The sequence below is a fragment of the Bombina bombina genome, chromosome 7 (genome assembly GCF_027579735.1).
Source record: "Bombina bombina isolate aBomBom1 chromosome 7, aBomBom1.pri, whole genome shotgun sequence".
NCBI lineage: Eukaryota > Metazoa > Chordata > Amphibia > Anura > Bombinatoridae > Bombina > Bombina bombina.
Window position 1 is genome coordinate 524,288,993 of NC_069505.1, and position 15,323 is coordinate 524,304,315.

At 42.8% G+C, this 15,323-nt stretch overlaps 2 protein-coding genes across 2 annotated transcripts; both read left to right on the forward strand.

Annotated features, from left to right (window-relative positions):
- The first annotated feature begins 1,393 nt into the window (after positions 1 to 1,393).
- LOC128636489 (WASH complex subunit 1-like) lies at positions 1,394 to 3,029 on the forward strand. Its single transcript, XM_053689499.1, is given in 3 exon segments — positions 1,394 to 1,829; positions 1,832 to 2,042; positions 2,044 to 3,029. Coding segments are annotated over 3 exon segments (1,395 nt in total). The 3' UTR covers positions 2,792 to 3,029.
- An 8,578-nt stretch (positions 3,030 to 11,607) lies between these two features.
- Positions 11,608 to 12,138, forward strand: LOC128636049 (uncharacterized protein K02A2.6-like; the record flags this gene model as incomplete). The annotated part of the gene is given in 1 exon segment (XM_053689122.1): positions 11,608 to 12,138. A coding segment is annotated over 1 exon segment (531 nt), but the record flags the coding sequence as incomplete, so codon positions are not given.
- Between the last annotated feature and the right edge of the window lie 3,185 nt (positions 12,139 to 15,323).

Below are 15,323 nucleotides of genomic sequence, written 5' to 3' on the forward strand. Positions count from 1 at the left end.
GGAAACATCTTTTTAAAGACAGGAGACGGGGAAAAAGCGACACCCGGCTTCTCACATTCCTGAAAAATAATGCCAGACATGCGATCTGGAACAGGAAATAGTTCCACAGATTTGGGTTTGACATCAAAAACTCTATTTAGTTTATTAGCCTTTTTAGGAGTCTCTACGACTGTAGTTACGAAATCCTCCAATGTAGCTAGTACCTTTCAAAAGTAAACAGAGGTGTTCAAGCTTAAATCTAAAATGAACCTACTCTGAATCCGCTGTACTAACTACATCGGATTTAGAATCAGAAATATCGCCCTCAGAAGCTACCGAGGAGTGATCATCCTCTGATAACTGAGATAAACTGATTAAGGCAGTTTTGGCGGAATCAGAAATACCTGACTTAGAAGAAATGTTCTTAGATTTTCTCTTCCTTTTACCTGAAATAAGTAAAGGACTCAGAGCTGCAGAAACGGCAGAAGTAAGTTGTGCAGCAAAATCACCTGGTAAATATACACCCCCAGTAACTGACTGAGAGGAACCGCAGAGCAAAGCTTGTGTAACTGCCAAAGATGGGGACGTCTGAGGAGAAAGTTGAGGCATGTCCTGGACAGCAATATCCTGAGAGATAGATGGCTCTGAGAGGGTATCTTTATTTTTAGAAAGTAACATCTTATTTAAACATGTGGAATAAAATTGCACAGGAGGTATAACCTGAGCCTCAACGCAATATAAACATTTATCAAAAGTTAAGAATACATTTTTGTTAGAATCCATTGTCCTGAAGGGCATTGGTTCAACACTAAACTAATAAAATCAACCTAAAATCCCCTATCATATGCAGGGATCCAAACAAATAAGCAGAAAAATACAGGTACCACTATTCCCCAGCTCTGCTAGAGAGACTCACCCCTTCGGTGACCAGAGAATCGATATTCACCACTAGAAAACGAAGGTCCTGCTCCTGCAAAGTATGCAGCGCCTTGCTACCACAAGAAGAGATGATTCAGATAATCTGCCTCTCCGCTGTGCAGCCAAGCGAAAACAGACTCTCCGGAGACCTCTGCTAGCCTTCCCGCCAAGTTGAGAGATATTCACAGAGCGCTCCGCAAATAACCGCTCCGGAGACCTCTGCTAGCCTTCCCGCCAAGTTGAGAGATATTCACAGAGCGCTCCGCAACTAACCGCTCAGCGGAAGTAAATTGTGATTGCAACTATTTTCTAAGTGCAACACAGGGGGGAAAAAATGTGAGCGAGTATACAGTGCTGCAAATCCCCATAAGGAAAATGTAAAAGAGCTTACTTTTGAGGACTTGGAAGGATGCAGAGAGTGAGGGGACCTTAGGTTGATGTGGTAACAAGCTACTTATGAGGAGTGTCTGCTATCTCAGCAGGGGACACTGTCACAATGCCACAGCTTCAGGCCTATTCAGTACCGCTCATTCAGCCAGACCTGCGCAGGGAGGAGGCAATTCATCAAATTACAGACATCCTGCAACATTTGCAGAGTGTAGCTAACGACATATTTGACAGAGTCCTGCAGCGGGTAGAAACAAACCGAGCTCAGCTTCAGGGGATCAATAACCGGCTGACCTTAGCAAAGGCTAAAATAGAGCAGATTAAAGGCAGCAAGAAAGCAATAAAGGTCTTCTCCAGTGCTAAATATCCTGCTCCTGAGAAACTTCACGACTACTGTTCCATCTTTGCTGGTGCACAAAACTTATGGTCAGAAAAGAAAACGCGGCACAAAATTCAAAGCAAACACCGCACACTGGATGAGCAGGCTCTGTTTGAGAAGCTAAAATATTTTCCAGTGTGCGTGAATTCAAAAGGGCACGATGAAGATGTGCAGAGGAAGGGCTGGGTAGCCTCCCCCGAAACATCAATTCTGTTAGCTCTTTGTTGCTTTTCAACACAACAGAAAATCTTTATAGAAAATATGTTTTTCTGGACCCATTAGCTGGGGTTGTGACACGCACAAACGCTGCATTTGAGGGAGATGAGGAGGAGAAACCCTTTGATGCTCCCCTCTCCATCACCAAGAGGGAGCAGTTGGAGAGAGACAGCAGAAAACTACTTCTATGTGCCAGATCTTGGACAAGTCCCTGAGATAGATGTCCCCTACTCCCTACCAGACCTCCCAGGGGTGGCTGATGACCTCATGTACAGTGCTGATCTGGGACCAGGGATTGCTCCTTCAGCCCTAGCTGCTGTTATTCCAGAACTTCCAACATTCATTATCGAGGAGAATGCAGACATCTCTAGGATAGATTTTCAGGATGGTAAACAGATACCTCCGCCACCACCCCCTCCACCTCCACCGCCGCCACCACCTGCACCAGAGAACAATGGCCTCCCTCCTGCACCAACTCAGTCAGCCGTCAACGCCTCACCTAAATCAAGAGAAATTACCAGAGAGTCTGGAGACCAAGCTGCGGTACAAGGGGCCCCTAAAGATGTAGTGAAACCATCTGATGGACGTGCATCCTTGTTGGAGTCCATCCGACAAGCTGGGGGCATTGGGAAAGCCAAGCTTCGCAATGTAAAGGAGAAGAAGCTTGAAAAGAAGAAGCTAAAGGAGCAGGAACAAGTAAGAGCAACAGTCGACGGTGGTGACCTGATGTCAGATCTCTTTAACAAATTGGCACTGAGACGAAAAGGTATTTCTGGAAAAGGACCAGCTGCAGGAGATGGAAGCGGGGACACTACCTCTGGGGCGTTTGCCCGCATATCGGACACAATCCCACCATTGCCCGCACCGCACCAATCTGCAGGGGACGGAGATGAAGATGATTGGGAGGCTTAAATACATAAAATACTAGTTGTACTTCTGCACCAGCTGTCTAAAGTAATGGTGCTGAGCATCTGTTAGAGAAGGAATTTGCACAAGGAAGTAAAATATTCTATATATTATATATTACTTTGCATCAGAAAAATATTGAAGGTCATTCTAGTCACTCATTGACATATTAACCAGATATAATTATTATAATTTTTTTTTTTTTAATTAAAATTCTGTCAAGAGTAAGAAAAAAAAAAAAAAAGAGCTTACTTTTTTTTTTTATATATAGGAGTTAGCATAAATGTTGGAAGAGAAGCAAGGACTACATTGCCGTCTTCCAAATGCTAAAAGCCACCACAACTCTTACTAAAGAGGATTACAAGACACAGCATAGCCACAACCCTTGCTTGCAGGGAAACTACCCATAAAAGGATTAAATATCTTCAGACACCATCTTCACATACCTCCATGATGTACAAAGGCAAAGAAAGGCTGGGGGATTGTGGGAAGTGGGAGGATACTTAAAGCTTTGCTGGGGTGTTCTTTGCCTCCTCCTGCTGGCCAGGAGTTGAATTCCCATTAGAAATTTGAATGGATTTGTGGACTCGCCATGTCATTGGAAAAAAAGGAAATTTATGCTTACCTGATAAATTTATTTCTTTTACGATATGACGAGTCCACGGATTTCATCCTTACTTATGGGATATCGCCTCCTGGTCAGCAGGAGGAGGCAAAGAGCACCACAGCAGAGTTGTATATATCGCTCCTTCCTTCCCTCCCACTCCAGCCATTCGACCGAAGTTAGGAAGAGAAAGGAAAAGCCAAGGTGCAGAGGTGACTGAAGTTTAACAAAAATAAAACACCTGTCTTACAAAATGACAGGGTGGGCCGTGGACTCGTCATATCGTAAAATAAATTTATCAGTTAAGCATAAATTTCCTTTTCTTTTACAAGATATGAAGAGTCCACGGATTTCATCCTTACTTATGGGATACAATACCAAAGCTATAGGACACGGATGAAAGGGAGGGACAAGACAGGAACCTAAATGGAAGGCACCACTGCTTGAAGAACCTTTCTCCCCAAAACAGCCTCGGACGAGGCAAAAGTATAAAATTTGGAAAATTTGGAAAAAGTGTGAAGAGACGACCAAGTTGCAGCCTTGCAAATCTGTTCAACAGAAGCATCATTTTTAAATGCCCATGAGGAAGCCACAGCCCTAGTAGAATGAGCCGTAATTCTTTCAGGAGGCTGCTGTCCAGCAGTCTCATATGCAAAACGGATGATGCTCTTCAGCCAAAAAGAAAGGGAGGTAACCGTAGCTTTCTGACCCCTACGTTTTCCGGAAAAAACAACAAATAATTAAGATGATTGATGAAATTCTTTAGTCGCCTGCAAGTAAAACTTCAGGGCATGGACCACGTCCAAGTTATGTAACAGACGTTCCTTCTTGGAAGAAGGATTGGGACACAATGAAGGAACAATAATTTCCTGATTAATATTTTTGTTGGAAACAACCTTAGGAAGAAAACCAGGTTTGGTACGTAACACTACCTTATCGGAATGAAAAATAAGGTAAGGAGAATCACATTGTAGAGCCGAAAGCTCAGAAACTCTGCGAGCAGAAGAAATAGCAACTAACAATAAAACTTTCAGAACCCCTTGAAGAACTTGAAGAACTAAATTCAACTCCAAGGAGGAGCAATAGGTCTAAACACAGGCCTGATCCAAGTCAGAGCCTGACAAAAGGATTGAACATCCGGAATATCTGCCAGACGTTTGTGTAACAGAATAGATAAAGCAGAAATCTGTCCCTTTAAGGAACTTGCTGATAACCCCTTCTCCAATCCTTCTTGGAGAAAGGACAAAATCCTAAGAATCCTAATCTTACTCCATGAGTAACCCTTGGATTCGCACCAATAAAGATATTTACGCCATATCTTATGGTAAATCTTTCTAGTAACAGGCTTACGTGCCTGAATCAAGGTATCAATGACCGAATCAGAGAACCCCCGCTTGGATAAAATCAAGCGTTCAATCTCCAAGCAGTCAGCTGAAGAGAAATTAGATTTGGATAATGGAAGGGTCCCTGAATGAGAAGGTCCTGCCTCAATGGAAGCTTCCTCGGTAGAGATGACATGTCCACCAGATCGGCATACCAAGTCCGCGAGGCCACGCAGGAGCGATGAGAATCACTGAAGCCCTCTCCTGTTTGATCCGAGCAATCACCCGGGGAAGGAGAGCAAACGGTGGAAACACATAAGCTAGGTTGAACGACCAAGGCACTGCCAAGGCATCTATCAATTCGGCCTGAGGATCCCTGGACCTGGATCCGTATCTCGGAGCTTGGCATTCTGACGAGATGCCATAAGATCCAGCTCCGGTGTGCCCCATCTGAGAATCAGGGAGGCAAAGACCTCTGGATGGAGTTCCCATTCCCCTGGATGAAACGTCTGTCTGCTCCAAAAATCCGCCTCCCAATTGTCCACTCCCTGGATGTAGATTGCTGACAGATAACAAGAGTGAGCCTCCGCCCACCAAATTATTTTGGATACTTCCGTCATCGCTAAGGAACTCCTTGTTCCTCCCTGATGATTGATATAAGCCACAGTCGTGATGTTGTCCGACTGAAATCGGATGAATTTGGCCGCAGCCAACTGAGGCCAAGCCTGAAGCGCATTGAATATTGCCCTCAATTCCAGAATATTTATTGGAAGTAGAGACTCCGACCGAGTCCACACACCCTCAGCCTTCAGGGAATTCCAGACTGCTCCCCATCCTAGTAGACTGGCGTCCGTTGTCACTATCACCCATGAGGGTCTGCGGAAGCACGTCCCTTGGGACAGATGATCCTGCGACAACCACCAAAGAAGAGAGTCTCTTGTCTCCTGATCCAGATCTATCTGAGGAGACAAATTTGCATAATCTCCATTCCACTGACTGAGCATGCTCAGCTGTAGAGGCCTGAGATGAAAATGAGCAAAAGGAATGATGTCCATTGCCGCCACCATCAATCCAATTACCTCCATGCACTGAGCCACTGATGGCCGAGGATTGGACTGAAGGGATCGGCATGTATTCAGAATCTTTAACTTCCTGACTTCCGTCAAGAAGATTTTCATGGACATAGAGTCTATTAGAGTTCCCAGGAAAGGAACCCTTGTCTGTGGAGTTAGTGAACTCTTTTCTAGATTCACCTTCCACGAGTGAGTCCTTAGAAAGGATAGAACCATGTCAGTGTGAGACTTTGTCAGCTGATATGATGCCGCCTGGATCAGAATATCGTCTAGATAAGGCGCCACTGCAATGCCCCATGGCCTGAGAACCGCCAGCAGAGACCCTAGAACCTTCGTAAAGATCCTGGGTGCCATGGCCAGTCCGAAAGGAAGTGCCACGAACTGAAAATGTTTGTCCAGAAAGGCAAACCTCAGGAACTTGTGATGATCTCTGTGGATAGGAATATGAAGATATGCATCCTTTAAGTCCACGGTAGTCATATATTGACCCTCCTGGATCAAAGGAAGAATTGTCCGAATAGTCTCCATCTTGAAGGATGGAACTCTGAGAAATTTGTTTAGACTCTTGAAGTCTAAAATGGGTTGGAACGTTCCTTTTTTTTTGGGAACCACAAAAAGATTTGAGTAAAACCCCTGCCCCTGTTCCTGCTTTGGAACGGGGCAAATTACTCCCATAATGGAGAGGTCTTTTACACAACGTAAGAACGCCTCTCTTTTTATCTGGTCTACAGACAATCGTGAAAGAAGAAACCTTCCCCTTGGGAAGGAATTTTTGAACTCCAACTGATACCCTTGAGACACGATTTCTAGTGTCCATGGGTCCTGAAGTCTCGTATCCATGCTTGGAAAAAAGAGAGAAAGTCTGCCCCCTACTAGATCCGGTCCTGGATCGGGGGGCGCCCCTTCATGCTGTTTTGGGAGCAGCAGCGTGCTTCTTGGGTTGTTTACCCTTGTTCCAAGTCTGGTTGGGTCTCCAGATGGACTTGGGTTGTGCAAAATTCTCTTCCTGTTTAGCAGAAGAGGGGACTCCCTTGAAATTTCGAAATCAAAGAAAATTACTCTGTCTACCCCTCTGCTTAGATGTTTTATCCTGAGGGAGGAGGTGACCCTTACCTCCCGTAATGTCAGAAATTATCTCTTTCAAGTCAGGCCCGAACAGGGTCTTTCCTTTGAAAGGAATAGCCAAAAGCTTGGATTTAGAGGACACATCTGCAGACCAAGATTTTAACTATAAGGCTCTGCGCGCTTAAATGGAAAATCCTGCATTCTTAGCCGCCAATTGGCGATCTGAAAGGCGGCATCCATAACAAAAGAATTAGCCAGCTTAAGGGCCTTAATTCTATCCATTATTTCCTCTAAAGAAGTCTTAGTCTTAAGAGACTCTTCTAAGGCGTCAAACCAAAAGGCAGCCGCAGTTGTGACTGGTACAATGCAGGCGGTCGGTTGTAATAGAAATCCTTGATGAATAAATAGCTTTTTTAGAAGACCCTCCAAATTTTTATCCATAGGGTCTTTGAAAGCACAACTGTCCTCAATAGGGTTAGTCGTACGCTTAGCCAGGGTAGAGATAGCTCCCTCCACCTTTGGGATCGTTTGCCACGAGTCCCGAATGGTGTAAGCTATAGGGTACATTTTCTTAAAAATAGAGGAAGGTGAGAACGGGATACCCGGTCTTTCCCATTCCTGTGTAACAATTTCCGAAATTCTCTTAGGAACAGGAAAGACGTCAGAATAAGAGGGAACCTCTAAGTATTTGTCCATCTTACACAATTTCTCTGGTGGTACAACAATAGAGTCACAGTCATCAAAACCTCCCACAGCAACAGACGGAGGTGTTCAAGTTTAAACCTGAAAGCCGTGACGTCCAAATCTGTCTGGGGCAATGTACTTCCTGAGTCTGACAGTTCCCCCTCAGACAGGTTCTCCCTACCCCCCAATTCAGAGCCCTAGGAGGGTACATCGGAGATAGCCATCAAAGCATCAGAAGTCGCAGGGACCACATGGGCTTCTGTCCTGCTGCGCTTGCCTTGTAACACTGGCAACTTAGACAAAACTTCTGTAAGAGTGGAGGACATAACTGCAGCCATATCCTGCAGAGTGAATGAAGTGGACGCGGTTGAGGAACACGGCGTCGCTTGGGTGGGTGTTAAAGGTTGTGACGCTTGGGGAGAAAGATGCGGCATACCCTGGTTCTCATCAGTCTGAGAAGCATCCTTAGACATACTTGCATTAAAGAAAATCTGTTCTTTACATTGTAAAGCCCTCTCAGTACATGAGGGACAAAAAGTAATGGGGGGTTCCACATCGGCATCTAAACACATAGAACAGGTACTTTCCTGAAGTTCAGCCATGACAAACAAACTAGCAATAGCAATATTGGTCAGTTTCCCTAAAATTCAAAAAGGCAAATACTTTAGATTGCTTTAGAAAACAAAAGCGGGTGTACTGTCTCTTTAAAAATTAAAGCCGCATATGCGTTTATTGCTCTGCGCTAAACTGCAATAACTTTGAAAAACACCCTAAGACATATAATGAAAGTATACTGTCAGAGATTACCTATTAAGCAATTTATGACTAAATTAGCCCCTTGAGCTGTGGCGCCTACCTGTCCCAAACCGAAACACTGAAAAGACGTGGACGGCGCTCCCAAAGTCGTTTATGAAGTTTAAAAGTGTTATGATTACTGCAGCTTTTACTGTATCTTTTCACTAACCTTGTCTCATAATTATACGTTAGAAGTGCTGCAGCATTAAGCTCAGCTCACCACACCCTCTGGGTGTGTCTGGGTCTCTGTGACATCCTCAGAAGCCATGTTAGTTTTACTGATGAATCTGTAAGTGAATAAGCCATGTGGTTGTGGCTGAATAAAAGTTATCTAAAGTTCCTGCTGCAGAGTCTTCATGATATGTGCAAGAGACATCAGACACAAGGTAACAGCACACAACCGAATGTTCTAATTCTGACTACACAGAGAACATAACAGCTGGCGATGAGGATCTGTGGTCTGACCCTATAATGGCACTTATTGGCACCTTACCTGTGTTTGCAGCAGACACAGACAGATGGGACACATGGGTTGAGCAGTTTGAGCTATATTGTACAGCAAATAACATAGGAGCTGATAAGCAAGTGGCTGTGTTTCTGACAACTATAGGCTCAGTAGCTTACACTACATTAAGGGACATTCTCTCACCAGATAAACCTAATGCGAAACCTCTGTCTGACCTGATCTGCCTGTTATCTGACCACTACCTACCTAAGCCTCTAGAGATAGCAGAACGCTTTAAGTTTTACACATGCAAGCAATTGCAGCATGAGGACATTAAAACTTATGTGATCAGTTTAAAGAAACTAGCAAGTAGCTGCAGATTTGAGGATTATTTAAACACTGTTTTACGTGATATGTTTGTTATTGGACTCTTGGACTGTACAGTACAAAAGAGACTATTAGCAGAGGATGAGTTAACACTAAAGTGTGCTATAGAGATAGCTACAGTCATGGAACTTGCTGCTAAAGATGCACAAATGCTCCAGGCCCCAGCACAGGCAGTTTGTGATAAGGAAATAGATGTTTTTCATACAAGTATGCACCTTAATAAACAGTATCCAGCTAGACAAGGGTCACAGACAGCATGTTACAGATGTGGTGACAAAAATCACACAGCAAATGCCTGCAGGTTTAGGAACAGCACCTGCTATGGGTGTGGGAAGATTGGTCATACAAAGAGAGTATGCAGAAGTTCCTTAGACAGAGATAAAAGTAAGAAAGGCAGCAAGTCACGTGCAGCTTTTCATGTGCAAGTAGATACACCACACACTGATTCAGAGGAAGACAAACCATTATACACATTACAGATCTACAGCCTTGAAAATAAAATTCCAGAACTGCAAGCAAAGGTGAATATAGAAGGTAGACCTCTCATTATGGAAGTTGATACAGGAGCTGCAGTCTCTGTTATCACAGGTGCTGATTGGAACCGCCTGGGACTAAGGCAACCAATTGTTCCAACAGCTGTCACCATGCAAACATATTCAAATGAAATAATAAATCCTATTGGGTGTGTATCACCTACAGTGACATTTAATGGGATAACTAAAAAGCTACGCATCTACATTTTACCTAAAGGAGGACCACCTCTGTTTGGTAGATCCTGGATCCAAGCATTGGGCATGCCAAAGTTACCGCAACAGTTACCGCTTAACAAACTGCTGGACCAAAGTGGCAATTCAAATTCTTCTTGGATTAATTCACTAAAGCACAAATATAAGACTGTATTTGATGGGAACCTAGGTTTAGTAAAAGACAAGCAGATTCAGCTTCACCTAAAAGAAAATGCTATTCCAAAATTTTGTAAACCAAGAGATGTACCATTTGCAATTAAACCTAAAATTGAAGCAGAACTAGAAAGACTACAAAATCAGGGGATTATTGTTCCAGTTTCTAGCAGTGAATGGGCTTCCCCAATAGTTCCTGTCAGAAAAAAAAATGGGGACATTCGCATCTGTGGAGATTTCAGAGTGGGCCTTAACCCTCAATTACTTGTGGATCAGTATCCTTTACCACGGATTGAAGAATTGTTTAGTTCTCTGGCAGGGGGAGAAAAATTTACAAAAATTGACTTGCATCAAGCATACTTGCAATTAGAGGTGCATTCAGACTCCAGACACCTGTTAACTATCAACACTCACAAAGGACTTTTTCAGTATACGCGGATGGTGTTTGGCATTGCCCCAGCACCTGCAGTGTGGCAACGGATAATGGATGAGATCTTGGCAGGTATTCCACATACCCACTGTATGTTAGATGACATGCTTATCACTGGTGAAAATGATGCTGCTCATAAAGCCAATGTTGAAGCTGTTTTACAGCGCCTACAGGAATTTGGACTGAAAGTTAACATGGAAAAGTGTGAGTTCTTCTGCAAGAGTTTAGAATAGTGTGCACATGTAGTGGACAAGACTGGCCTCCACACAACTGCTGAAAAAGTGAAAGCGCTGGTTCACGCTCCCACCCCTGTTAATGTATCTCAGCTACGTTCTTATTTGGGGTTGCTCAATTACTATCACAGATTTTTACGAAATTTGGCTCATTTACTATATCCACTACACCGCTTTTTAGATAGTAAAAACCAGTGGGCCTGGAGTGACTTATGTACACGAGCATTTGAACGCTCTAAGCAACTACTTCTGGAATCAAGACTCCTTGTCCACTATGACCTTAAGAAGCCTTTGGTATTAGCCTGTGATGCTTCACCATATGGTTTAGGTGCAGTACTTTCACACATTATGCCCGATGGTTCTGAACGTCCTGTGTCTTTTGCGTCCAGATCTTTAACTCCATCTGAGAGAAATTATGCCCAGATTGATCGGGAAGCTTTAGCAATAATTTGGGCTGTGAAGAAATTCCACTTTTATATATATGGCAGACCTTTTACTCTGATCACGGATCATAAACCACTTTTGTCCATTCTGCACCCTCAGAAGGGTATCTCCAACACAACAGCTGCTCGACTTCAGCGCTATGCACTTCAGTTGTCGGCTTACAACTACTCCATTAAATATCAATGCCACAGTGATCATACGAATGTGGATATGTTTTCAAGATTACCAATGGTACATCACATGACAGCATCTTCTAAAATCATAGAAACCCCTCCACAGCCTGTAAATCTAAATTCCAAAGTGATTGCTACTTATACATGCTCTGATTCTACCTTACAGGAAATTAAGTTTTTTGTTCAACATGGGTGGCCTAAAGTAGTTCGCTCTGACCTTCAGACATATTTTACAAGGAAGAAGGAAATTGTTCATGACTCAGGCTGTCTGTTATGGGGGTCACGAGTGATAATTCCGAACTAACTGCAAACATTAGCATTAAAGTTACTACACAGCTCACATCAGGGTGTAGTAAAAATTAAGCAAAGAGCACGAGAATATTTTTGGTGGCCTAAATTGGATACAGATATTGCTTCTTATGTAGCTGCTTGCAATGCATGTGCACAGGCACAGCGGAATCCCAGCAGGGACACCTCAAAAACTTGGCCATGGCCAAATGAACCTTGGACAAGAATCCATGTTGATTTTGCAGGGCCAGTGGATGGACGAATGTATTTGGTGGCTGTGGATGCTCATTCCAAGTGGCCAGAAGTAGTTCAAATGTCAAGTACTACAACACAACAAACCATTGTCGTTCTTTCCAGTATGTTTGCAAGATTTGGACTGCCACAAACTTTAGTCTCAGACAATGGTCCACAGTTCATATCACATGAATTTGAAACATTTCTAGATACAAATAACATCAAACACTATAAGACAGCTCCATATTTTCCAGCCTCTAATGGACAGGCTGAAAGATTTGTACAAACTTTAAAACGCCACTTAGCTGTCTCTCACAAATCAAAATTGAATCCAAACTCCCTTTCTAACTTTTTGTTTAACTATCAAAACACACCCCATGCCACTACTGGGCTATCACCTGCAATGTTAATGTTTGGAAGACGCCTGAGAACTCCACTGGATAAAGTTAGACCAGAACATTCCAAACAAGAGTTGAACACTTCTAGCGTTTCAGAATTTGTTCTTCGTGACAGAGTATGGGTTAAAAACTACCGTGGTCCAAATAAATGGATTCCAGCTGTCATAATACAAGGCATGGGCAACAGAATGTTTAAAGTTCAACTACAAGCTGGTGGTACAGTTTCCCGCCATGTAGAACAAATGAGACATAGATCTCAACCAGCTACACAAATAACATAATTTATGTAAGAACTTACATGATAAATTCATTTCTTTCATATTAGCAAGAGTCCATGAGCTAGTGACGTATGGGATATACATTCCTACCAGGAGGGGCAAAGTTTCCCAAACCTCAAAATGCCTATAAATACACCCCTCACCGCACCCACAATTCAGTTTAACGAATAGCCAAGAAGTGGGGTGATAAAAAAGTGCGAAAGCATATAAAATAAGGAATTGGAATAATTGTGCTTTATACAAAATCATAACCACCACAAAAAAAGGGCGGGCCTCATGGACTCTTGCTAATATGAAAGAAATGAATTTATCAGGTAAGTTCTTACATAAATTATGTTTTCTTTCATGTAATTAGCAAGAGTCCATGAGCTAGTGACGTATGGGATAATGACTACCCAAGAAGTGGATCTTTCCACACAAGAGTCACTAGAGAGGGAGGGATAAAATAAAGACAGCCAATTCCTGCTGAAAATAATCCACACCCAAAATAAAGTTTAACGAAAAACATAAGCAGAAGATTCAAACTGAAACCGCTGCCTGAAGTACTTTTCTACCAAAAACTGCTTCAGAAGAAGAAAATACATCAAAATGGTAGAATTTAGTAAAAGTATGCAAAGAGGACCAAGTAGCTGCTTTGCAGATCTGGTCAACCGAAGCTTCATTCCTAAACGCCCAGGAAGTAGAAACTGACCTAGTAGAATGAGCTGTAATTCTCTGAGGCGGAGTTTTACCCGACTCAACATAGGCAAGATGAATTAAAGATTTCAACCAAGATGCCAAAGAAATGGCAGAAGCTTTCTGGCCTTTTCTAGAACCGGAAAAGATAACAAATAGACTAGAAGTCTTACGAAAAGATTTAGTAGCTTCAACATAATATTTCAAAGCTCTAACAACATCTAAAGAATGCAACGATTTCTCCTTAGAATTCTTAGGATTAGGACATAATGAAGGAACCACAATTTCTCTACTAATGTTGTTGGAATTCACAACTTTAGGTAAAAATTCGAAAGAAGTTCGCAACACCGCCTTATCCTGATGAAAAATCAGAAAAGGAGACTCACAAGAAAGAGCAGATAATTCAGAAACTCTTCTGGCAGAAGAGATGGCCAAAAGGAACAAAACTTTCCAAGAAAGTAATTTAATGTCCAATGAATGCATATGTTCAAACGGAGGAGCTTGAAGAGCTCCCAGAACCAAATTCAAACTCCAAGGAGGAGAAATTGACTTAATGACAGGTTTTATACGAACCAAAGCTTGTACAAAACAATGAATATCAGGAAGAATAGCAATCTTTCTGTGAAAAAGAACAGAAAGAGCAGAGATTTGTCCTTTCAAAGAACTTGCGGACAAACCCTTATCTAAACCATCCTGAAGGAACTGTAAAATTCTCGGTATTCTAAAAGAATGCCAGGAAAAATGATGAGAAAGACACCAAGAAATATAAGTCTTCCAGACTCTATAATATATCTCTCGAGATACAGATTTACGAGCCTGTAACATAGTATTAATCACAGAGTCAGAGAAACCTCTTTGACCAAGAATCAAGCGTTCAATCTCCATACCTTTAAATTTAAGGATTTCAGATCCTGATGGAAAAAAGGACCTTGTGACAGAAGGTCTGGTCTTAACGGAAGAGTCCACGGTTGGCAAGAGGCCATCCGGACAAGATCCGCATACCAAAACCTGTGAGGCCATGCCGGAGATACCAGCAGAACAAACGAGCATTCCTTCAGAATCTTGGAGATTACTCTTGGAAGAAGAACTAGAGGCGGAAAGATATAGGCAGGATGATACTTCCAAGGAAGTGATAATGCATCCACTGCCTCCGCCTGAGGATCCCGGGATCTGGACAGATACCTGGGAAGTTTCTTGTTTAGATGGGACGCCATCAGATCTATTTCTGGAAGTTCCCACATTTGAACAATCTGAAGAAATACCTCTGGGTGAAGAGACCATTCGCCCGGATGCAACGTTTGGCGACTGAGATAATCCGCTTCCCAATTGTCTACACCTGGAATATGAACCGCAGAGATTAGACAGGAGCTGGATTCCGCCCAAACCAAAATTCGAGATACTTCTTTCATAGCCAGAGGACTGTGAGTCCCTCCTTGATGATTGATGTATGCCACAGTTGTGACATTGTCTGTCTGAAAACAAATGAACGATTCTCTCTTCAGAAGAGGCCAAAACTGAAGAGCTCTGAAAATTGCACGGAGTTCCAAAATATTGATCGGTAATCTCACCTCCTGAGATTCCCAAACTCCTTGTGCCGTCAGAGATCCCCACACAGCTCCCCAACCTGTGAGACTTGCATCTGTTGAAATTACAGTCCAGGTCGGAAGCACAAAAGAAGCCCCCTGAATTAAACCATGGTGATCTGTCCACCATGTTAGAGAGTGTCGAACAATCGGTTTTAAAGATATTAATTGAGATATCTTCGTGTAATCCTTGCACCATTGCTTCAGCATACAGAGCTGAAGAGGTCGCATGTGAAAACGAGCAAAGGGGATCTCGTCCGATGCAGCAGTCATAAGACCTAGAATTTCCATGCATAAGGCTACCGAAGGGAATGATTGTGACTGAAGGTTTCGACAAGCTGTAATCAATTTTAAACGTCTCTTGTCTGTTAAAGACAGAGTCATGGACACTGAATCCATCTGGAAACCCAGAAAGGTTACCTTTGTCTGAGGAATCAAAGAACTTTTTGGTAAATTGATCCTCCAACCATGATCTTGAAGAAACAACACAAGTCGATTCGTATGAGATTCTGCTAAATGTAAAGACTG